At 44.2% G+C, this 24,307-nt stretch overlaps 1 protein-coding gene and 1 long non-coding RNA gene across 2 annotated transcripts in view; one reads left to right on the top strand and one right to left on the bottom strand.

The window, feature by feature from the left end:
- The window catches only part of Nedd9 (neural precursor cell expressed, developmentally down-regulated 9), a 121,300-nt gene extending 102,834 nt beyond the window's left edge, over positions 1–18,466 (bottom strand). The window contains exons 1-2 of the mRNA XM_076939134.1: positions 18,330–18,466; positions 6,902–7,065 (exon numbers count right to left, since the gene is read on the bottom strand). Coding sequence (XP_076795249.1) covers positions 6,902–6,913 — 12 coding nt within the window. The 5' untranslated portion in view covers positions 6,914–7,065; positions 18,330–18,466. The remainder of the gene's footprint in view (positions 1–6,901; positions 7,066–18,329) is intronic.
- Positions 2,545–14,954, top strand: LOC143443297 (uncharacterized). Its single transcript, XR_013112142.1, has 3 exons — positions 2,545–2,629; positions 8,209–8,484; positions 14,484–14,954. It is a non-coding gene; the product is annotated as an uncharacterized LOC143443297 (long non-coding RNA).
- Positions 18,467–24,307: the final 5,841 nt, after the last annotated feature.

The raw sequence follows: 24,307 nt of genomic DNA, 5'->3' as shown, positions 1-24,307 counted from the left end.
ATATATGGCAAAGATAGAAATTAGAACGGGGGTAGACAGCACTATGTATAAACTATGTTCAGAAAGATGCTTTCTCCGAGTGAACCAGTGAAAACCTGAGAGGTCTGAGGGTGACACTGGGAGAGAGTCCACATACCCCCTTTTAATGTAACAGTGACTCTCTGTGTGTCACAACATAGGAGTTAAATTGGAAGACAGTTTTAAAAGAGAATAGAGACAAAGCATGAAGAAACGATATTAAAAATGTCTGTTACCAATCCAGAGAGATACAGAGTCAATCTTGTTATCAGGAATATAAACCTAAGGACAAGAGGAGGTCACCACCCCCCAGTCCATGATGGACATTTAGGGCTGGAGAGCATGAGGCCATTGGAGAGTTCTCAGTGTGTACACGACTTTTGTTGTACTGCTTCTAGGAATTTTAAAAGATATATTATTTCTTTATTCTCTCTCTCTGTGTATGTGTGTGTGTGTGTTTTATATGCATACAATATGCAGTCTATAGTACCCTCAGAGTCCAAAAGAAGGCATTGGTTCCATGAAACCTGAGAGGCATTCCCAGATCATCCTGAGCTCTCACATGGGTGCTGGGAACTGAACCATGGCCCTTTGGAAGAACAGACAGTGCTCTTAACTGCTGAGTCTCTCTGTGACCTTTCTCGTCATGTGGAAAGTGACTTAGGTCTGGGTGGCTGCTGATAGGTTGCAGGAGGTAGTCTACTTCAGTCTGTTCTGTTCTACATAGTTTCTTTTATGCCATATTTTGACTGAGTAAAATTACCATTTTCAAGAAATCCCTGAAGCTTCAGGTTTTAGAAAAAAACCAGGCATATTTGTGGGGAAGAAAGCCACAGAGGACATTGTAAACCCTCATGGGATGGGGCTAAGTCTGGGGGGTGTGTTCAGGAGAAAGGGAAAGCTCATTGGCATGTAAGGGTCACTTCTTGTACCACAGACTCTATTGCCTTTCCCGGACCTTGGTCTGTCTTGCTGATGGGAAATTTCCACAGCTGGACTTTGTGAGCCATAACGAGACATAGAAACCCTTCAGCAATGCCATCTGAGAAGAGAATGAAGCCTTGATCCAGATGTGCCTCTTTACAGGCTACCTTCACACCTGCAAGGCACTCCATTCTTAAATATGCTTCTCATTCCCCAGACAAGCCCAAGGGGATCCACATCCTTAAATAAAATGCCTGTCTGTACTAAATTGCTTTTCATGGCTGACTTACACCTCAGTAAAACTAGAGGACCAGAAGGAGAATTAGTTTCATTCTGTAACTAACATGGCCTGTGCGTGGTTCAGTTTTGGAAGACAGGATATTTGTGCAAGAGGAAGAGGTCTTCAAGATGTGCTGTGATGTGCACCTACCTGCACTCACAGAATCTATGGTGACAAGGGCAGCAGGCTCTTCTGCAGGCACCATTTCAGCATGGAACTAACTGAGCTTAGATACATAGTATTGAGATCAAAATTAGTACCCATGGTCTCAATCAGAAAGCCTTCAGATCGTCTGCATATTAGCAAATGACACAGAATTTGCTAAAATGGTCCATTCCTGGGCCCCACCCAGGATGCTGTGAATGACAGTCACTGAGAATGGGTGGTGTCTGGAGATCTGTGTTTCAACTATCTTTACTGGTGATTCTGAGTACCTAAGATATGTGAAATGTCCTCCCTCAAGTTAGAAGATGAAGCCTCCATTTCTGCCTCAGCACAATGGCTGCCAGAGAGCTTTTTGAAACAGCGGGAAGAACATGGACAAATGCGTCTCGGATACCTTTTTGGGTCAAGTATCCTTTTTGGTTTAAACGTTAAAGATCCAATAAGGCCGGGCAGTGGTGGTGCACGCCTTTAATCCCAGCACTTGGGAGGCAGAGGCAGGCGGATTTCTAAGTTCAAGGCCAGCCTGGTCTACAGAGTGAGTTCCAGGACAGCCAGGGCTACACAGAGAAACCCTGTCTCGGAGAAAAAAAAAGATCCAATAAAATTAGGATGATTTTCATTTGCCTGGGAGAAACCGGAAGGCTAAAGGGAGCTGAATAGTAACTCTCAATAGCTAGTATTTCCGCATCCCTCAAAGGATGTCAGAATGGTTTAAAGGATGATTAAAGAACATGTGGACAGTCACCTATGCATTGTATGCAAGGGGTGGGGCAGTTCAACAGGGTTAAACATTGGTGGTTATACCTTTTCAGTTTTAAGAGTTGTTAACAAAACCAAGAGGAGTATGGGAGGGGCAGTAGTAATCCCTATGGGGAATGGATTACTATGCTATTTTAAAGTACATAGTTTTTTGGGGGGTGTTTTGTTTATTTATTTGTTGTTTTTGCTTTTCTGGAGCAGGGGAGCTATTCTGTCTTATTCTCCTTTCTGTCAGAGTCAGGTGGGCAGCCTGACCCAGGATAGAGATTTTGGAGACAACTTTCAAACAAGCATGCTTGGATCTAGAGAGGAAAGGTCATAACCCAGTTTTATATAGAGCAAAACAGCATGTGACAACATTTCAACATCATCCACACCCAGAAGACATTTGGATCCCTGTGGTCAGAGTGAGTGGAGACCCAGGGTGGCTTGGATTCGTGAGACTGTCAAAAGTGGGGAGCAAAGAAAGTTCAGAGATAAAAGGTAATTTAGATCATTCGCTTGTACAGCGGCAGAACTTGTTATAATCTGCAATAATTTAGGAAGTAAGTGTGCCATTTTTTGACCATTGAGCTATATATACTGAGGTCAAGGCATTTGCAGAAAGACAGTGAGGCTTTAGTGAGTCTGAGGAGGGAGAGAGATTAGAGAAGGCAGGTGAGTCAAACTCCAGGATCTGAGAGACTAGTGGAGGAGGAGCAGGGAGCCGGGAGCCGGGAACAGAGCAAGGATAAGATGGGGGAGATTTGGGGAATAAGGTTGAAAACAGAAAACTCACCAGAGGGAGGATTCCAATATAGGGAGGGGGTAAGCTTCTTATCCAAGAGATGCCCCAATCACAGTGGAAAAGCATATAGCAACCTGCTGCCAGGCAATGAGAAGTGTAGCCTTTGACATGGTGGGTACCCAGGAGGTTTTAGCAGGTTCCAGGAGCCAGTGAGACCAAGAATAAGTACACTTACCCAGTGAACGAGGAGAGATGGATGATTAGAGCAGGTGGAAGAGAAGCAGCTCAAGAGGCTGACTGATATTTGGAGTTGAATATGATGGGTGGCTGAAGGCAGTGGAGACAAAGAGCTACACATTATACGAGTCAAGTCGGCAACTTGGTTTGGTTATGAGAGGCTGGGCCCTTGAGAGGGGATCAATGTGGACCTCTCCTGGGATTTAGCAACAGATATATAGTAAAGAAAATGTGAAAAGGACCGATGGTTATGATGGTTATGGTTAAGATTTGTATTGGAAATATGAGAGAGAACTACCAGAGGCATCTGGAAGAGTTAAGAGCAGGCAAAGAAGTAGATTGACCATGGCCAGGGCTATGGAAACAGGACAGGAAAGAATAGTGAGATAGCCAGAGAAAGGGAGAAAGCAGAGACAGAGAGAGAGAGAGAGAGAGAGAGAGAGAGAGAGAGAGAGAGAGAGAATAAATAGATGATAGATAAATGATAGATGATAGATAGATAGATAGATAGATAGATAGATAGACCGATTGGTTTGAGAATAGCTGGGTTATAAGAAGAATGAGTAGCTATGGGGAGGGAAACCCATAAGCTGGAGGGAGTTTAGGGTAAAGAGGTGAGCAAGGCCAGAATATTAGCATGAACTTTGGCATGTGTCACAGGCAGGTACTTGTGATACTGCGAGAGGCTGCAGGCCAGCACAGGCTTTGATGTACGTATAGATACCATATGTTTCTTCTGCCAGAGCTAAGTACAAATGACTCTCTCTGGCCAACGGGAACTGATTTCACACGTTGTTGAGAAACAATGTTTTCTCTAACTGCCAGAAATCTTCTAGTCCACCTTGAGCTCATTTCTGAATATATGGGCTGCCCTTTGGAGTTTGGGGAGCTGAAGTTTCCTTTGGACACCACATATATCACATCCCTCTCTTAATCTGACAGAAGTATACAGAGAAAATGTTGATCTTGGCTCTGCGCTGAACTTGTATCTATTGGGGAAGAAGGGACAGTGTCCATGAACTATTTTTGTCTCTGTGAAGTATGATCTAGGTTTGTCTTCAGATTAACCACAACTCGCCTTTCCAATGGTCGGCTTCCTGCCTTCCTTTGAGGCGGCGGAGTATGAACGCCCGCTGAGGAAAGCAGTTTGCAGTTCATGGCTCTTCTGAGCCAGCCTCCTTGTCTTCGCCAGGTGTGCCTGGGTAAATGTTTAACTACTAGCTCTCTGAAAACAAATCAAAATCAAACAAGGCTGGGATGCAAAGGGTGCCTAGCCCTTCTGCAGCCCTCAGATGGCCCTGCAGGTGCAGCGTGACCTCTCCGCTGCTTGCTGACGTCATAGTGGAACAGTAACCTCCGGGCCTGCTTTCCTTAACGAAGCTTCATTTTGAGAGTGTTTATGACTTCAGCAGAGCTTTTCCCAAATGGTGGTCCTGGCTAAACGTGCCCCTGAGCTGTTCTCAACTCCTGTTCATTCTCAACTGAACGACTTAGAGCTGAGAGAATTTCATGTCTGGGAATCTTCACTGTTGCTGTTGGAAGTCACTACGCGTTATCTAAAACACCAAGGTGGTGTGAAAATTCAAGTGGTTTTTAAATGACTTCTGGGGCGGTCTTTTTATTCACTGTAATAGCTACCTTACAGCCCTTTCTCCTGCACGCCAAAGAGGTCTGTCTGCTTGCTGTGGCTACTCCAAGGTGTTCTCTTTGTCTGTCACTGGTGCTTCCTGTGTGACACAGAAAACAGCTGTCTGGTGTCCAAGAACTAACTTTTCCTTTAAAGGGCAACACTTCAAGCATTTTGTTTACAGCCTCTAACTAACCCTCCTGGAGCCATTTTATAAGGTCTCAGATAGGGGACCCAAGAGGCCAAGCAGCTGGCTCATGGCTGGCATTACTAAATAAGAGAGAGAGGTCAAACGCAGATCCCTGACCCCGGGTGCCACTGTACCATGCCCCTAACCCCCAGTGCCACTGCACCATGCCCCTGACCCCCAGCCACTGCATCATGCCCTTGATCCCCCAGTGCTACTGCCCCATGCCCCTGACCCCCAGTGTCACTGAACCATGCCCCTGACCCCCAGTGCCACTGCACCATGCCCCTGACCCCCAGTGTCACTGCCCCATGCCCCTGACCCCAGCCACTACACCATGCCCCTGACCCCCAGTGCCACTGAACCATGCCCCTGACCCCCAGTGCCACTGCACCATGCCCCTGACCCCCAGTGTCACTGCCCCATGCCCCTGACCCCAGCCACTACACCATGCCCCTGACCCCCAGTGCCACTGCACCATGCCCCTGACCCCCAGCCACTGCACCATGCCCCTGACCCCCAGTGCCACGGCACTATGCCACAAGTCTTGCCTCCTTCAGGGGTTGGTCCATAGCTACGTTACACAGATGCTTTTCTATTTATTTTTAAGAGTCTTTAGGATTCCATATTTAGATAGATGAACTTATTTTCATATGTGCATGTGGTGGTGGTGATGTGTGTGTGTGTGCTGTGTGTGGTGGTAGTGTGTATGTGTGTACGTCTCTCTGTGTTGTGGTATATGATGTATATATTGTGTGTGTGTGTGTTTGTGTATGTGTGTGTGTGAGTGGTATATGTGGTGATGGTGATGTGTATGTATATCTGTGTGCATGTGTTGTGTGTGTGGCAAATGATGTGTGTATGTGTGGTGTGTGGTATGTATGTGGTGGTGTGCATGTTACGTGTGTATGCTTCTCTGTGTGTGTGGTGTATGTGGTATGTTTGTCGTGGTGGTGATGTGTTGTGTGCTGCGATATGTGGTGTGTGTGGTGTGTATGTGGTGGTGTGTGTGTCTGTGGTGTGTTTGTAGTGGTGGTGGTGTGTTGTGTGCTGTGGTGTGTGGTGTGTGTGGTGTGTATGTGGTGGTGTGTGTGTCTGTGGTATGGTGTATGTGTGTGTACATGTTTTATGTGTATGATCGTATGTTTCTCTGTATGTATGGTATATTGTTTGTGTGGTGTATGTTGTGTATATATGTGTATGTGGTGGTGGTGTGTGTGTCTGTGTGGTGTGAGATGTGTGCATATGTGTGAGTTTGTGTGTGTGTGTGTGTCTGTCTGTCTGTGTAGTATTGCCTGGGACTGAATCAAGGGCTTTTCTCATGCGCAGCAAGGATTCTACCACTGAGCTGCCGCTCCATCCCTCTTTTTACTTTGATAAGATAAGTTTCCTTAGCTGGTTTTGAACACATTCTATGGCCCAGATAGGTCTTGAACTTCTGCCTCAGCCTCCCAAGTAGTATCATAAGCCTGAGACATTAGGAACAGCTGATCATTTTAATTTGAACTACCCTAGAGAAAGTTCATTTTCTTGTGGAGTGCTTTAATATGAATGGTGTTATTCAACATGATCAGTGCAGGAAAGGTCTCTCTCTCTCACACACACACACACACACACAGAGAGAGAGAGAGAGAGAGAGAGAGAGAGAGAGAGAGAGAGAGAGAGAGAGGCTGCCTTTTTGAATAAGTCTGGAGACTTTCAGGTTTGCACAAGCACCTGCTCTCCTAAGTCCCACTTGTATCCAGACGACAGCAACAGAGACTCTTGGTAGGAAGAAGATTCCTACCTGTGCACAGCATCATATCTATGTGAAAAACCACCAAACAGAGCAACATCTGATGTCCTATGATTAGTGTTTTCTCTTCAGATATCAATTCTAGGCTTGGCACATCATTTGTCACATGGTGTGAGAGGAATAGATCTCCGTGACACAGGAGAAAAGAGAATCACAAAATCGTGTTCTCTGTCAGTACTCACCCTCGCCCACATTTTCCCTTAAGGAGCGTTGGCACTTTGGATCTCCAGGACAGTCCCAGGGCTGCAGTCTGCTGGCCTGTTTCCTCCTTGTCATAGCTCCCTGTGAACAATGCTGGTGTGCTTTTCTGCCAGCGTCTGGTGCTGGAGACTCACACTTCACTAACCTTGAAGACACAAGTTAGAAATGCAAAGGCATGTAAAACTCTGGACTGGGTTGAGACATTTCTGTCATTGAAGGGTCGGATCACGGAAGTTGGGGGAAGTCAAATCCATAGCATCATGAACAGAACCCACCATTCATTTATTCATGTATGCACAAAGCCATAGAAAGTTCTTGCTACATCTACTTAAATGTCAGAGATACATAAAACACAGTCCTGCCCTTATGAAGTCACACTCTACTTGTGCAAAGTGAGTTGTGTAGTGGCAGGTACCTTGGCCACATATGCAGTGTGCTGCCAAGAGAGAACACAAAGATGAAAGAAGATGGGAATTAGGTGTGTCTTGAGCAGTAGGCACATGTTATAGGTTTTCTCATCAGGAACGAAAGTCAAGGGGTTCTTCACCGTCTATAATCCAAGGCTTTAGACATGGTCTTTGCTTGCTTTCCGGTTTTCCACAGCTTCTGCCTTGCCTTGTGATCCTCCTTTAAACCAACTTACTATGTTTCCGGGTTTATCTATTTGAAGCCACCCCTAGTTCCTACTTTACCTGTTACCAGTAGCTTGTGAAGTCACTCAAGCCGTGTGTTTTTCATATTTCCCTCACAAAGATGGAATGGTAATATTTTGGAAATGTGGTTTTTAAATAGCTGAGATGCAAAGCTTGAATTTTTATTTTATTATTATTATTTTTTTATTTGGAAGAAAAATGAACTGGGCTTTCAGAGGGCTGGTGCTGGCCAGTACTTCACTTTCTTCCCTCATCTCCTCACAGCTGTAGATATCAGTTTTAAGTGGTGTGTGTGTATGTGTGTGTGTGTGTCTGTCTGTCTGTCTGTCTGTCTGTCTCTCATCTCTCTCTCTGTCTCTTTCTCTCTCTCTGTCTGTCTCTCTCTCTCTGTCTGTCTCTCTCTCTCTCTCTCTCTCTCTCTCTCTGTGTGTGTGTGCGTGCATGTCACTCTTTCTCTGTATTTATGGAAAATATTAAAAATATTTTTGAGAATTGGCAATCTGAAGATTTGCAGGAGGGAAGAGTTTCCCCTGTCAAGAACAAAATCAAAATGAAGTAGGTATTGGAGTAGAAAAATGAGGAACTGGTCTGGCACACAGTAGTCATTAAGCTAACTGTCTCCTGACCCCACACAGCTTCCCTCATGAGGAAGATGAGCTCTCCATTCCAAGAAGAGGCCAATGGAAGTGTGTCCCCACTGCTTCTGCACGGATGGAAACCGCCTCCTGCAATTTTGGTTTCATGAACACAGTATTTTCTCTTCTCGGCAAGGAGGTGGGAAGGAAATTTTCCACAGAGATATTTGCAAGGCAAGAGGGCAAGAGCCCATGACTCCTTTGTTCTGCAGAACCCATGCATGGTTAACCAAGCTTCTTCACCTCCAAGGAAGCCAAGACCCAAAGGAGCTGCGGGTATGGTTCCCAGCATCCTGTTCATTTCCCTGTAGATCCTCACACCTGCATGCATTTCCAAACTGCCAAACTGTGTGTTTACAAGTCAATCACTTAGGGTTGAGTTTTGTTTGTGGGAGGTCATAGTGCACAGTACTAGGAATTCTATAATTATATTTGTATGTGTAAGTGTGTGTGTGTGTGTGTGTGTGTAAATGCAAAATACATATGTAGATAGAAAAGTAGAGCTCACTAGATTGTAAGAAACATACTTGACACCCAAATGAAGGCGTGCAGTGATGCTGGCACTCTGCAGTGATGCTGGCACTCTGCATGTTTACAGTGAAATCCCACCCCCCTCACCCCCCACATGTACTTTTAAAATTTTCCTTCTAGTACTGGAGATTAAACCTTGGGCCTCCTGCATGCTAGGGATATGTTTTACAAAGAAGGTCTATTTCCAGTCATCTTTCCTTCTTTCTGAATCAATCCTCACTATGTTCCTAGGGCTGGCCTGGAGCTTGTGGTCTGTCTTCTTCAGCCCCTAACCCAGCTGGGACTGTAGACATGTCCCACTAGGTTCTCTGCAGTCTTTTCTTTACACTTAAAAGGCAAAATTGCCCTTAACTTCAAGCAAAAATGACTCTGTAGAGGGCCTTGGACTTTGGATTCTGAATTTCTTCCAGCCGTGCACCTTCGGAATGACTCTGTGGCCAAGAGGTAGTGTGAATGTGGAGACCATACTTTCTTTTAAAGACCATACGTAGAGTAACAGGACATTAGCAATCCCAGCCCAGTGATCCTAGCCCACTTCCAGGTCTAACCTCTGACTCACCTTCCTGGTGTGTGTGTGAAGGGGCTGGTATAAGGTAAAAGTAGATTTGAGGGCTGGGAGGTGCATGCCCAGGGTACCAAAGCTCTTAAAACATGGGGTGGCAAGCTTGGATGGGTGGCTAAGCCTGGGGACCACTGGTGTTACATATTCCAATGTGAAGCTCTACATTCCGCAATAGTCCCAAAGCCAGAGAGTTTTGTTTACTAGCTTTTTGGCGTAAGCTATAATTCTTAAGCATATAGGACCTTAAACACCCCATTTTGGGGGGGTGGAGGGATGTTCCAGATTTATCATTGGAAAAAATGCACTATCTGGTGTGATATAAATATTTTACTTTGTAGCTCCCAACATGTCTGGTCTGTCAGAAACACATACACACAACACACACACACACATACATGCAAATGCACACATGTACAGTGAAAGTGGAAAGGAAAATTAATGACATATAATAACTGTCACAAAGCTTGTATCTACACATTAACAAAATAGCATCAAAAATATACTGTCGGGTCCTCAGTTAGTGGTTGTATCAATTTCCTGTTTGATTTCTTTTCCTCTGGGCAGCAGATCCACTGAGAGCCATCTCTCTCTCCCGGCTTATAGTCTCTTCCCTGCTTCTCTGTGTAGTTGGCAGAAACAGACCAGATGTCACATGGATTGGGTTGATGATATTCACTGATGCTATTCCTGATGGCTTTAGTGCATACCTGCCCTTGTTGTATGGATTATTCTAGTGTGTGGACACAGCAGCCGTGTCTACCCACGTTACAGTTGATGCACTGTGAAATTTTCTCTGGTGCAACGCCATTTTGCATCATGCTGCTCGAGGAGGCCTATTTGTATTTGCAAATGTGAGAGATAGATGCACTAGCTACATGATATATGCATATATTTTTTAACTTTAATAGGTATGTTTTCCAGAGCAGCGAATGTTCCCACCAGCATGGTACAAAATTTATATCGGCATATACTTTTTTTTTTTTTTTTTTTAGCTTTAACCACTTTACTAGGAATAGCTATAGTACGTCATCATTTCTTTTTCTGAAAAGTTTCTAGGCTCCTCATCTCCAGATACACTCTGTGCATGAGGAAATCAATGTGACTAGAGTAACTGGGAGACACAAAGTTAACTGCTCATAGTATCAGTGTGATACAAAATAGCAATGACCGTATTTTAACAGTCACAGCTATTTGAAGAACGGCGGGGCGGCTAAGGGAAGATGTATACTCTTGGAATATCCAGGGGATAAAGTCCGAGCTCTAGGCAGACTCAGCTGGTACTGTGCTTTTTAGAAGCCACAGAGCGTTAGCACACGGATCTGGGGGATAAGCCACTGTGCAGGTATGCTGAGGATTGGTGCAGGCTTGAATGTTCAATGTTCCCCAAAGGCTCCTATAAAAAGGCTTGGTTCCCAATGCTGTGCTACTGGGAAAGAGGGAACCTCTGGGAGGTGATGGAAGGCTTGTGGGAGACCCTTAAGTTATTAGGGGTGCTCTCAAGCGGGGATTGTGGTACCCTTCCTTGCTGCTTGCTGGCTAGAGATGTGATCACTTACTCCAGCCCAATTCTTGTTGTGATGTACACCCTCACCAAATCAGTGGGGCTCCTCATCTTAGACTCAGTACTTTAACACTGTGAGGTAAGTAGGCCCTCTTGTCGTTATAAGCACCCGGCCTCATGTATTTCCCTGTTGAAGCATGAACCTGACACACTATGTAACTATGTGCCTTTCCCAGAGCATCATAACTGTGGTCACACTGGGCTGGGAAGGAGAAAGACAAAAGGAATTGTTATCCACTGCTGGTGGAACACAAACTAGTCTAGTCACAATGGAAATCAGTATGGAGGTGGCTATTGCTTTGATAAAATACCATGACCTATTGCATCATGAGGAAGGAAGGGTTTATTTGGTTTATACTTCCATGACACAGTCTGTCCCTGAGGGAAGTCAGGACAGGAACTCAAGACAGGAACCTGGAGGCAAGAACTGAAGCAGAAACCATGGGAGAATATGCAGTTTTCCATGGCTTGCTCAGCCTGCTTTCTGATATAGCCCAGGACCAACTGCCTAGGGGGTGGATGCCACCCACAGTGGACCTGGCCCTCCCACATCTCTCACTTGTGCTTCCTAGATACCATATAAACACATAAAAACATGTATGTGCATATGTCCTGACAGTAGAAGCAAACTGTTTAAAGAATCAAGGGAGAGGGGATGTAAAAGGGAAAACTGGGGAGTGTGGGTGAAATGATTAAAATACAATTATCTACTTGCACAAAATAGCCTTGTGTAACCCAGTATACTTAAAAAAAAAAAAAACAAACAAGGAAAGCAAAAGAGAACAGCAGATGTCATCAGAAACAAACTTTCTCAACTTCCCTTCTCCACATGGGTTCACTTTGCATCCAAACCTCTTCCTTCCTGACCTTTAATGAAGAAGCTGTCCCCAATACCCACCCCTGGGATAAACGACTCTTCCAGTGCCACTCTCTCTGATCCCATGGCTTTAGGGTACCATGGGCTCAGATTGGCTTTAGGAGTCTGGGATTACTTGGTTGTCTGAATCCTTCTCGTGCGGCCTCTGTGGAAACGGGGACTGAGGCAGTGATGAGGACTGGATTCTTTTTCATCTGCTCCATTCCTATGTGAATGCTCTAACTCCTGGGGATATCCATGGATATTTGGAAACTGTCCTTGCAGATACACTAGGCAAACAGAGGTTATACTGTTAAAATGAAGAATTTGAATGCACACATATAAAAGAGCGTAGAGATGAATGGACACAGGGGAGGGGGAGGGGAAGGTACCATCTATCTGCATGCCCAGAATGGAAGTCTGGAGCAGCTTTTTCCCTCCCAGCCCTCAAAGGAAACCAACCCTAGCAGGCTTTGACCTCTAATGTTCAGTCCCCCACCCTGGGAGATAATGAATTTTTGTGGTTTATGCCCCACTCCCTGTGTCTTTTGATGCTAAGAAACTATCCCTAGGAAGCTGAGTTAGGGTTTTACTCACTGATCTTGGCCATTTAGTAGCTGCCATCTCTTACAAGTGAGTTTTCTGACCCCTCAAAGCCTTCATCTCCTCATATATAAGAGTATAATAGAAATATTTTCCTCTTGAGAGCTTTGTGAGGAGTAAATGAAAGAGCAGGTAACATTTCATCTATAATGTCTGGCTATATTAGCTTGCTGGGGCCATTGAAGTAAGAGTGTGAGACTTGTGTTCACCTATAAATGGATATTTCCATGAGTTAATAGCAAGATTGAAGGTGGTTCTCATGGCCTCCCTCAGCACATTCTAAGTTCCTGGAGTTTTGTAGCCTGTATTTCCCTACTCCATGCTCCTAGATACCATGTATATATTTTCCCTATCTCCCCCAGCATGTCTGATCTGCCTGATGGCTGATCCTTACATTAAGGTTCTTGATGATATAGACCAAAGACAGCTGCTAGGTAGGCCATGTCTTCCAGCCTCCTATGATCCCTTTCTGCCCCTGGCAGATGTGTAAGGATGGTCAAGGCTGGAGGAGACTGAGATACAATTCTGGAGGCCCTGGATCTACTCCAGGCACCGGACTTGGGCAATGCAACCATTTCTGGTTCTCAATTTTGTCATACATACAATAAAGTAGAAAAAAAAAAAAAAAAAAACTCTTTCTTGGGTAGTGGTAAGGCACACTTTTAATCCCAGCATGTGGGAGGCAGAGGCAGGCAGATCTCTGAGCTAGAGGCAGCCTGGTCTGCAAATCTAGTTACAGGAAATCTAGGGAAACACAGAGAAACTATGTCTTAAAATTGTTTAAAAAAGAAAAGAAAGAAATGAAGAAATAAAAACAGAAGAAAAGGAAAATCTGTTTTCAATCCTGTATCTGGATATATAATTGTTGAAACGCTAGCAAAAGCATCCTTAGCCAAGAGTCCCTCTCTTTCTCTCTCTCTTTCCAATTCTGTTCTATCATGGGACATTCCCAGTTGAACATCATAAATCGAATGCAGCTCTCTGCTTGACCTGCCTTTAAAGAATTGGTGCTGTGAGGAAATAAAGACTGACCTGTGCCACATTGACATCAAAGATGTCAGTGAAGACCGTCATCTGGGAATCAGTAATGCTCCTCTCGGAAAGGAGGAAGAACACACTCTCGGAACTCCTCACTGTACCTAACACAGGCCCTTTGAACCATAGATTGACTGATTTTCCTTCCTTAGCTTTCATTCCCCGGGGCTGTGGAGCCCTGCTAAGGTTTTGCCTGCCAGCTGATGACAGAGTCTTTCTAATATGTTGGGATTTGCACAATTTATTTTGGTAGGTAACTAAGAGAGAAAGACAGAGATAATTATCCCTGTCGTAAAACAGTCTATCAGCCACCTGTGTGCACAGCAGAAAGTCAAATCTTTTGTTGCTCTTTGGCAGGGAAGAGCCTCTTCAGCACTCTCTTGGGTCCCATTCAGCGCTCTAACCTAGTTACCTGTGGAAGTTTCCCGGTTCTGGTATAATTTTTTCCATTTATATAAAAAATAATAAATAAATACCAGCGATCTTGTCAGGTCACGCCAAAGGAGAATTTCTTGAGGATTTAGCATTCTAATGCATTGGACATACTTGAATTTGGCTAAACAGTCAAAATGGGTGGTTTGGCTCCATTTAGCCGAGCTTAGATCTTATTGGTATCCAGGTCTTCAAATGACCTCAGCTCTTATAGATGGGTCCTTGGAGATGCTTGGCTTTCCAGTGAATTGGAAATCCTCAGGTATGTTTTTAAATGTCTACAAAACAAGAGTTTCTTTTGTTTTCACTGGGGGAGACTTCATAGAGAAAGCAAAGTAGAGGGGACTCTCTGCCCGGGGAATTGGAATCTGCACCCCGGAGGCATAGCAACAAAACACTTCACATTTTACCATTCCCTACAAACAGCAAAATATTCTAAACTGGGGCCAAAGCCTGGGCAAGAGGAAAGTTATGGTGCTCGTGAAAATTGGGTGGGTGAAGGTCACAGTTTGCTGTTATGGTTGTGAGGTGGTGTCCTACTGGGTGCTGGGCTTGGGCTCTTTTCCTGGTCCTTTCAGGAATCTTGTAGAAGAGAAGATATGATGGCACCTTGCACTCCAGTACATTTTGTGGATGCTGAGCATCACCTCCCTTATTCATCTGTTACTAATTTTTATTTTTTTTTTCTCGACTAGGTCTCTGACTCATCTTTGCCTAGACCTTCGGGTTTCCTGAAGTCCCAGCGCTCCAGATGTGTGCCTCATTCAGTACTCAACTCCCAGAGTGGAGGCTGAGAGATATCCATTACAAAGCCATGCGAGTACAGCTGTCCTCCTTTACCCATACTGTCAATTAAAGGACTAAAATGTTAAATGGAAAATTCCAGAAATAGACAATTCACATGTGTCTGAGGCGAGTCCCATCACAACATCATCATTTTCTTTTTAGTTGCTGTTGTTCATCTCCTACTGTGTCCGGCCTGTGAACTGAGTGTTAGCATAGGCATGTGTGTGTGTATGAGAACAAACACTGTATGTATAAGGCTTGGTATCGTCCATGCTAGCAGGCATCTACTAGGAGTTTTGAAAGATTTTCTCCATGGAGACAGCTTTCATCCAGATGAGAAAGGAGGAAGGTATTAACAAGTAGAAGAGAAAAGACCAGAGTCTGAGTATGATTAGAAAGATAGAGAAGGGATCCCAAGAGGTAGCTCAGGAGACTGGGTGACGTCTGGTGTCATTGTGAAAAGGGAAACTAAGAAACAAGCCTTCAAAACTGTGGTCGATTTAATGGGACATGTGACATTGTGGTTTCATGTGGGGATGTCACGTGAGGAGAGTCTAAGCACTTATGCACACATATCTGGGATCTAGAGAGACTTGACCAATCGAGATGTAGACTTTGGAGTCATGGAGCTTAGTGATCTTGATTCTGAAAGAAGAGTGTTTATGATGCCAGCCAGAAGGGCTTGTAAATTAATGAAGGGAGCTAGCCGTTATAGGGCTTTCTCAGAAGGTCCAGTCATTTCCTGGACCCTGGGTGATAAAAAGAACAAGAGTTAAAATATTGGGTGTCCCTTCAGCCAATTTATCCACATTGGCCTTGGGCCCTCAGTCTTGGCTGGTGAACACCCAGCAGGACATTCTTACTATTTTAAAGAGAAAGTGAAGGATTTTTGTGTCATGCTGAGATAAAGCTTAGAAAAATAGTTTTGGGGTTTGTTGTTGTTATTGTTGTTTGTCTTGTTGGTTTTGTTTATGAAAACAATTCAATTTTCCAAGGAGATAAAAGCCTGATAAACTTAGCAGAAGTCTGAATCAGTTCCAGGAAGGCATAGTACAGAGAGGGGTGAAGGGGCAGGAAGAAGTTCAGAGTGTCATGGCAATTTATAAACCACAAGGAGGAAGAATCATACAGTTAGGTTATGAGTGTTCTTAGGGAGGTCCTCTCAATGGGATGCTGGAGACAGACACCAGATGCCTCTGGGTTAACAGTGAGAGAGACAAAGGAAACATGAACTCCATTGCCAAGTGTGGCATAGGGCAGAAAATTAAAAATACAGCTCGTCAAAGAAGGAGGAATGGTAAAAGGAGGGAGTGTGGCAGTGAGTCAGGAGCTCACTGGCTTTAGGAAGCATCGGGAAGGCAGGATGCTGCTCATCTGTCTGTGACTTAACGACATGGGGACTCGTACCTGTTATATAATCTGCATTGTCTTCCAGGGTTATGGAAGTTAAGGTTCCTGGCTTGCCTTACTTCCTCGTTACCCAGGAGCAGTTGCTAGCTTAAGGTTGCACTTAGAAACCAAACCTTCTGCAAGGTTACCCAGGGACTTGGCAGCTGCTTCCCTGACAATGTTGTCTTTAAGTTTTGAAAAGAAGAGCCCGCTCTTCTAAAATGACATTACCCATCACTTTGAAATTATGTCCCCTAGATGAGCCCTGAAACCCGTCTTTCTGGATACTACAAATAAGATTTTTTTAATATAAAAAATTTAATAAAAAAATTGTTATCATGATGGTTCACACTTGCAATCTTAGCAATCAGCATACTTAGGCAGGGGGATTCCTGTGAGTTTGAAGACAACCTGGGTTAGATAGAGAGTCCCATTCTGAGCTACCAAGTGAGACTTATCTCAAAAACCATAAGCAACAGTATCAAGTCACTGTTTGCCACTAGAGAGCTTTTCTGATGACTGTTTATATGAAAGGACCTGGGGGGAAAACCCCAACAGCAGAGGCAAGGATCTGTCCAGTTTATAACTAATTTGTTTTTGCCATGATATTATGATAATATGAAAATCATCAGAGTAGTTTGACTCTGCAACAGTGTGGTGGTTTGAAGAAAAACAGCCCCCATAGGCTCATAGATTTGAATACTTGGTCAAGAGGGAGTGGCATTATTTGAAAGGATTAAAAGGCATAGCCTTGTTGGAGAAAGCGTGTCCTTGCCGGTGGGCTCTGAGGTTTCAAAAAGTCCATTCTGAGCCCAGAGTCTCTCTCTCCCTGCTGCCTGAGTACGCCAAGCTAATTCTCCCTGCACACTATCATGCTTGCCGCCATGATGACAATGGACTAAACCTCTGAAATTGTAAGCCAGCCCCAGTGAAATGTTTTCCTTTATAAGAGTTGCTGTGGTGATAGCCTCTCTTCACAGCAATAGAAGACTGACTAACAGTTTACTGAGCAGTTAGCCTGTATTATGTTTCTGTGCTGTTTTTATTATCTTTCTTCTGTCCTCACACCAAAGTACCAAAGACAAACAACCTTGTTTACCTGCACAGGCACCATTTGGAGACTCTACCCACTTTACAAAGATTCGCCTGGTTTACATCGAGCTGAGGGGTTTCTCATTTCAATCTGAAAATTTTACTGAAGGCTACTCGTCCAAGTCCTCTGGCCAGGGATGGGCACTAGCTCCACATTCATGGCCAAAGCCCTTCTCTAGAGATGGAGACCTGTAGTAAGAGGGTCTTATGTATGTAGGTGCATACGTGCACACACAGCCCTTCACTCATTTTGTCTCCAACATGACCTTAGTAGGTGTGAGCTAACATCTATACTTGGTGCTGAAGATTGAACAAACAGGAGAGGAAACTTTGAAGTGCAAGCCAGCTAGGGAACAGCATTCTGTAGACTTCTGGTTTCCTGGCTTTTGAGTGCTGTCCTTTCTAGAAATCTGGCTGTCCACAAGATGTATTCTTGTCCTTACAGTTACTACCTCTCTCTCTCCTTTCCTCCTTTCCCTCTTACCCAGTACCAAGTTGAATTAAATCTCTTTTATTATTTGCAGTCAAAATAATCTTAAGATATTCTGTTGTATTTCACAAATTAAAACTTGCCTAGCACCCACGAATCCCTGGGTTCCATCTCTGACATCAAATTCTGTTTGGGTTTTACAATAACAACTGATTTAAGGATTTTGACCATAATAGTAACAGAGAAACCTATCTTCTCATTAAGCAAATCTGCACACACTCTCATTCCCTCTTTAGGCCAGGAAAGATCCAGAAATCAGTCCCATCAGGGATTGCCTCACCATGTCAGATTGTCGCTGAAAAGTCTGGTCAGTGTAATACCCACAACAGGCAATGTGTTCCTGTCAACCAGTATTGTACATTGAGAGCACTGGCTACTCTTCCAGAGGATCTGGGTTTGATTCCCAGGACCCACATGGCAGCTCACAACTGTCTGTGACTCTAGTTCTAGGAAATCTGACTTCCTCTTCTGTCCTCAGTAGGTACCAGGCAAGCACATGGTACACAGATTACATGTAGGTAAAACCATCTATACACATAAAACAAAACAACAACAACACACCACAGAGAAGTGGGTTGGGGAGCATATTGTACAAGAAGGGAGAGAGGGAGAGAAAGAGAAAGAGCGGGGGTAACCAGTGGTTACCACCATAGTTGATACCTTTTTTTTCCCCCTCAGAAATGTAGTTTATCAGCTAATGAGTCTAAATAAAGAAAGCTTATGAAATTGCTTCTCCTTGAGCACGTCCAGGTAACCACAGAAGTGTCCCGTCTGCTACCATTACCTCATAAATCCTCTACCCAAGTGCCAAGCAGACCTGGATTCTCCAGCATCTCCAGCTACCTCCACCTCAACCGGCAGCTACCAACTCCTTGAGGCAGGAAGGAAGCCAAACCAACTCTTTTGTAGAGCATTAGGCATGAGGAGGGACATTCTTGCCCTGACGTTAGGTAGAACCATCCCCTCTCATATTTCTTGGTGGAGAGCCAGTTCAAGAACTCAACCTGCCTATGAAAGAGAAACCTGTCTCACAACTCACTAAGGTTCAAGGCCTCTGGTTGCTACTTCTCTTGAAATAGATTTCCATAGCATGCATTTCTCACCTTCATCACCAAATATAAACTTGTATTCTATCAAGTCAGGAAATCTTCTAATAAGCAGAACATGGCTCATGCTGTTCTTTCCAGACATAAGGATATTTGGAAGGCTGTTAAGATGGCCATGTGGTGAGAGAGGAGACAGGTCTGATAGAGCCATCTTCTTGGTTGTGAAGTGGTCTGCACAAGTGACCTGTGACTTGACCGAAAGAAAAGGGGGGTGGGGTGGGGAGTGAGCCAGGCCACGTAGACAAGGCAGCTCTTTGCCTGTTCTGCATAGATTTAAGACACACATCATGGCTCTACAGTGTCTCAGGTTTCCTTCATTAAAGAAGAAAACTGTACATGTCTAGCATGTGAGAGAATCTAGGTTTGATCTGCAGTACAAGAGGGGGAGGTGGAAAAGACAAAAGAGGAGCAAGAAGCCGAGGAAGTGAAATCTCAACCATGCAGACTTCTTGGAAAGTTTAACCTAGAGATAGATGGAGTCCTTGTTGCATACACAGCAGGCTCCGATTATAATTCAGCAACCAGTGGCATAATGGCAAAGAACTCTTTTCCCAGCTCCCTACTTCCCAGAGACAGAGGAGGTATGCACATGCCACAGATGGTTGGATTCTCTCTTCAGAACCTCAATCTCAAGGGCTCTAGCTCTGAGCCAGTCAACAGTCTGTCTTTCATCTGACCTGACTGGCTGAGTTAGTGGCACAGTCTTGCACAAGATTTGGCTCTCTGGAAATGGTGAACTCGTGGAAGAACAATTAAGCACAGCAGCTGTGCTCCAATCTGGGTCACAGGAGTGGCCACAGACCCATCTCGGAAGCTGCAACTCATCAAATGAGAGACAGAGTCACCAGCAGCAGTGGCTGGGCTGGAGAAAGAACAGCGATGCAATCACAAGTCAGAGACACCGAACTCCCAGCAAGCTGGGTGGGTGAAAGGCTGGGTGTGTCACATTACAGATGCTTATTTAAAAGTGCCACGACCCTGGGGAGGGTTGCAGGGCAGACATACAATTGCTTGCAAACAAGTAATGGGTACACTGAGCAAATCCTTTTATCTGTAGGTTTTATTTTATGCCTCTTGGGGGACTTGGAAGGGCTAGAGTTTGAAACACAAGCCTGCCTCGGACATTCTTTTCCCTTTGGCTAGATCTAAACCTTTAGAGAGTCCCTAGATGATCTATTGAATTTTAATGGACTCTGAACTTCAAGCACCACTATTGGGTTCTAATATTCTTCATTGGAAAGCACATTGCTGCAGAGTATCTCAGCCCTGGCTTTGCCTTACTACTTAAAAGCTAAAAAGACCAGACCAACCATCCAACTTTGGGCCTCATCCAGGGCTCTTAGAGTCCAAACAGAAGTCATGATTCCAGGGAAAGGCTCTATGGAAGGCCAAGGATTTCTTAAAGCATCTTTGGACAAATGCATTGCTATGGGGCTGTGTCCAGTAATGAAAGTAGGCCAATTCCTTAGGAGTAACTGTCAGGGAGCTGACAGAAGCTCGAGTTCCTGCTTGAGAATCAGCCAGCGGACCACATGTGCCTGGTTACACAAGGGCAGGAAAAAGCAAGGGGCATCTCCCTGGGAGTAGCATTTGCGGCAAGGTATTGTCACTATCAGATATTTGACTAAGACTGCGAGGGTGAAGCAGAAAGGAGCGTATCAACTCTTTTCTTTAACTCTGCATCCCCAGAGTGTTCCTGGCTCCTCCAATCTCCTCTCCTCTACCCCAATCCTTTGTGGTAAAATACCCATCCATATAAACTAAAACTGAGAAAAATTAAAATTCAGGTTCAAATCCATGTCTACCTTGGTGATCTTGGACAAATTACTTATTAATTCTCAGCTTCCTTTCCCATCTGTAAAAATGGACATACTACTTTATTGAAATTATTTTTTACTCCTTGAAAATTAAATGCTACAAGACATATGACAAGGTTGATTAATATCAAGCTATTGCCAAATATTAACATATACTACTCTGGAGGGTTAAAAAAAGGGATAGTGTGTTAACAAAAACCTTTGTAGGCTTCAAGCAGGGTGTGTGTGTGTGTGTGTGTGTGTGTGTGTGTGTGTGTCTGTGTCTGTGTCTGTGTCTGTGTCTCTGTCTGGGTACTTTAGATGCTGATATAACTATCTTTGTGCGGGCCCAGTGCAAGGAGACTTGCCACTCAGTAGTCGCTGGGCTAGAGGCAATAAAGAGATGTTTCCAGAATGCAGACATTAGACACTGGCTAATGTAAGAAGCAATGCTGTTCTCAGCTTTGTTCTTGAGCAGCATAGGTACTTGTCTGTGGGATTTACAGGGGGTGACATCTGGCACTATTCAGTGACACGATTGTCATGCAGTGGACTGAAGATTGCTATTAGTATTTGTTGGGTAGCCTCTGTTCTAGTTTGCTTTCTATTGCAGTGATAAAGACCATGACCAAAACCAATGTAAAGAAAAAGAGACTTTCTTGGGCTTATTCTGATGATAGTCTATTATCAAGGGAAGTCAGGGCAGGAACCCAAGCAAGACAGGAACCCAGAGGCAGGCAGTGAAGAAGAGCCCTCAGAGGGCTGCTGCCCATTGGCTTGCATTCCATGGCTCGCTGAGCTTGCTTTTTTATATGACCCATGCCTGCTCTCTAGGGATAGTATCTCCCACAGTGGGTGGGACCCCACCACATCAATCAAGAAAATTCACCACAGGCTTGCCTACTAGGAGCCCCAAGCTCCCAGAATAGTGACTCTGAGACTCAGTTATAGTTACAAACACCTTGGCCACAAGCTTTGACTGTTCCCTGACTATTTCACAAGTTAATCGTGTCGTTATTCTATTCTAAGTTCTGCCACATGGCTGCTTTCCTCTGGTCAGCTCTGTCCTCCTTCATGGACATGGACAGCGAATCCTCTTATGCCTGGCTGTACCCATGTTCCACCTTCTATTCTACCCTTTTCTATAGGCCATAGGTTTTTTTTTTTTTTTTTTTTTTGACAGGTGATGTAGGTATGCAATACACAAGAGATTCTATCTACAGTGATTAAAGCATTTTTAGGTTGAGATTCTCTCTTCCCAGATGACTCTAGCTTATGTCAAGTTGGAAACAAACCAACCAACAAACAAAACACCCAAGCAGCACAGAAGCCAAGGGTGCTGTGTAAACTTCTTGAAGTGCATAAGATGGTGTCTGTCAACAGTTACCTCACCCGGAATGTTAGAATGTTAGCAGGGCTGAGGCTGAGAAAGCCTGTTCTAAGTTAATATAAAAGACTTGTGTTCTTGTGTGTGGCAATGAAGGACAGTCACAGAATTGTGAAACATTCCCAGGGACAGCCTAGAGTTACTATATTGCAAAAACTCACAGATACATAGTAGGTCTTGGTGTCTGGTAAGTTGGTGGGCCTCCATTAACCACTGTCTAGGTAACCTGTTTCCAGCCTGTTTCTGTAAGAAAACTCTTGGAAAGCAGAGGTAGGATTCTCCACAAGGGAAGAAGATAGCTGTTATATTATTGACATTATTTTGGTTTCTTACCAAGGATAGAACAGGGAAGGCAGATGCGGGTTAGGGGTAGAATTGTCCAGTGGGATTAACATTTTGAAGAGCCACGTCCGTACAGCACACCTCAGGAGTTTAAGAGGTGGCACAGAGAGTTCTCAGTGCCTGAAAACATATCCAAAGAGCCATGGACTGCTGAAAATCTCTGGCCAATCCAGTAGAAACATCTCCCACTTGAAATCAAAGCCCCCAATCTAGAAACTTCTGAGGGGGCTAAAATATCCCATGCTGTATGTTTGTGTTTTATGTTTCATGAAATTATTTAAAACCTTGTATAAAGATACCCTCAGGCCATGAGTTTAAAGAGGATAGAAAACATAAATGAACTTGTTGTTTGAACTTGGGTCCTACGTCCAGAGAGACACTCCATTAAATAAATATGTACATTTTTTTGGTTAAGAGATTTTCAACCCAACCAGTATCTTTCTTTCCCCTGATCCTTATCTCTATTTAATCAATTTCCTCTGGACTTTTCAGGATAGAGCATTAACTTGACCACTTCTCCAACTCTTCACTCACTTGGATCTCCTCACCTCTGCATACTCTCTACTGGCATCACCTGTATTGGGGGCGCTGTTCCTTTTGTAGTCAACGGAACTGGCTGCACAGACTCCTCCTGTTTCTAGCTCCCTATGTGGAAGGTGGCCAGCTGCTGGTGTTCCTTCCCAGTGCATCTTGCACATTCCATGATCCTTTTACTATTTCTATGCACGCTTCCATCCTGTGGGCAGAGCCAACCTCAAAGTAGGCCACCTGTGCTGTTGCATAAGGGCCCTTAAGCAGGCTTGAGGATTTTTTGCCTCCAAAATAAGTCTTATTTGGGGAGCTGGAGCATTGGCTCTGCAGTTAAGAACACTGTCTGCTCCTCCAGAGAACCCAGGTTTGATATCCTAGCTCATAACCACGTATAATTCCAGTTCCAGGGTCATTCCCCTTTGGTCTCTATGGCCATATGCTGATGACTGGGAAGTTCAATGGTAGTATGGCTAGGATGCTTTGATTGTTCACATAGCCCTTGTGCTGGGCACACAGAAAGATATCTCTATGTATTTGGAGCCAACTCACGCACATTGAAGATTAGCTGTAAGACTACGCATGGAATCAGGTATATATGTATATGTGTGTGTATATATATATATATATATATATATATATATATATATATATATATATACATATATATATATGTGTGTGTGTATATATGTACATATATATAAATATATGTATATATGTACATATATAAATATATATGTATATATATGTACAGACATGCATGCAGCAACACACACACATTTTTGAAAAACACTAGAAAGAAAGCAGTACTCTTCTATTTGAACTTGTATGTAGCGTGTGAATTTGGAACAAGGCAACATGTGCAGAAACAGGAAACATGTACAAGAAAAACGCATGCCTCTGCTTCCTTGCTACCTCATTTACATTGAGCATTCATCGAGAGCATCATATTCTGTGCAATCCACCATGTGTGGGAATCCATGGACTTTCAGGAGAAGTCACGAGCAGTCTGTTTTGTCTACATCACAATTAGCTGTGGGAGGAGAGGGAGGCTGATTGCCCCAGGAGACCACACTTTCCACTCAGGAATGAAAACTGACTTCCAATATGGAAGCCAGTGATTTTCTAAGACTCCGGAAGTCCTATCTCATTCTTATTCGTGTTACTGCCTGCCTTTGTCAAGGGCTAGCTCTGGAAATGAAGACACAAAGGGCGGCTTCATCTCTTGTGCCGCTCATTCTTCTTTCCTCATTTTGAGAAGCCAAGGGCAGAGGTTGTGGGTAGTGCTTGTTCAGATCAAGAAGAAATAGTTTATTGACCTGTGTGCTTAAGAGAGGAGACAGGGACGGAGGGAGGGAGGGAGAAGGAGACTGGAGGGGGGAGAGAGAGAGAGAAAGAGAGAGGGCATGGACCTGGATGGTGGGGAGGTGGAAAGGATCCTGGAGGGGAGGGGGAGGGGAAACCGTGATGGGAATAGAACATATGAATTGTCAATTAAAAACAACAGAAGTGAAGCAAAAGCAGTTGGATTGGTTCTGAGCAATTTCCATTGTTCCAGTTAGAATGGAATATGCAAATCATGTATTTTTTTTTTGGCCATTTA

This window comes from Arvicanthis niloticus, chromosome 8, assembly GCF_011762505.2.
Source record: "Arvicanthis niloticus isolate mArvNil1 chromosome 8, mArvNil1.pat.X, whole genome shotgun sequence".
Taxonomy (NCBI): domain Eukaryota; kingdom Metazoa; phylum Chordata; class Mammalia; order Rodentia; family Muridae; genus Arvicanthis; species Arvicanthis niloticus.
The sequence above is the reverse complement of the archived record's forward strand: the minus strand, read 5'-3'. Positions and strand labels throughout refer to the sequence as shown.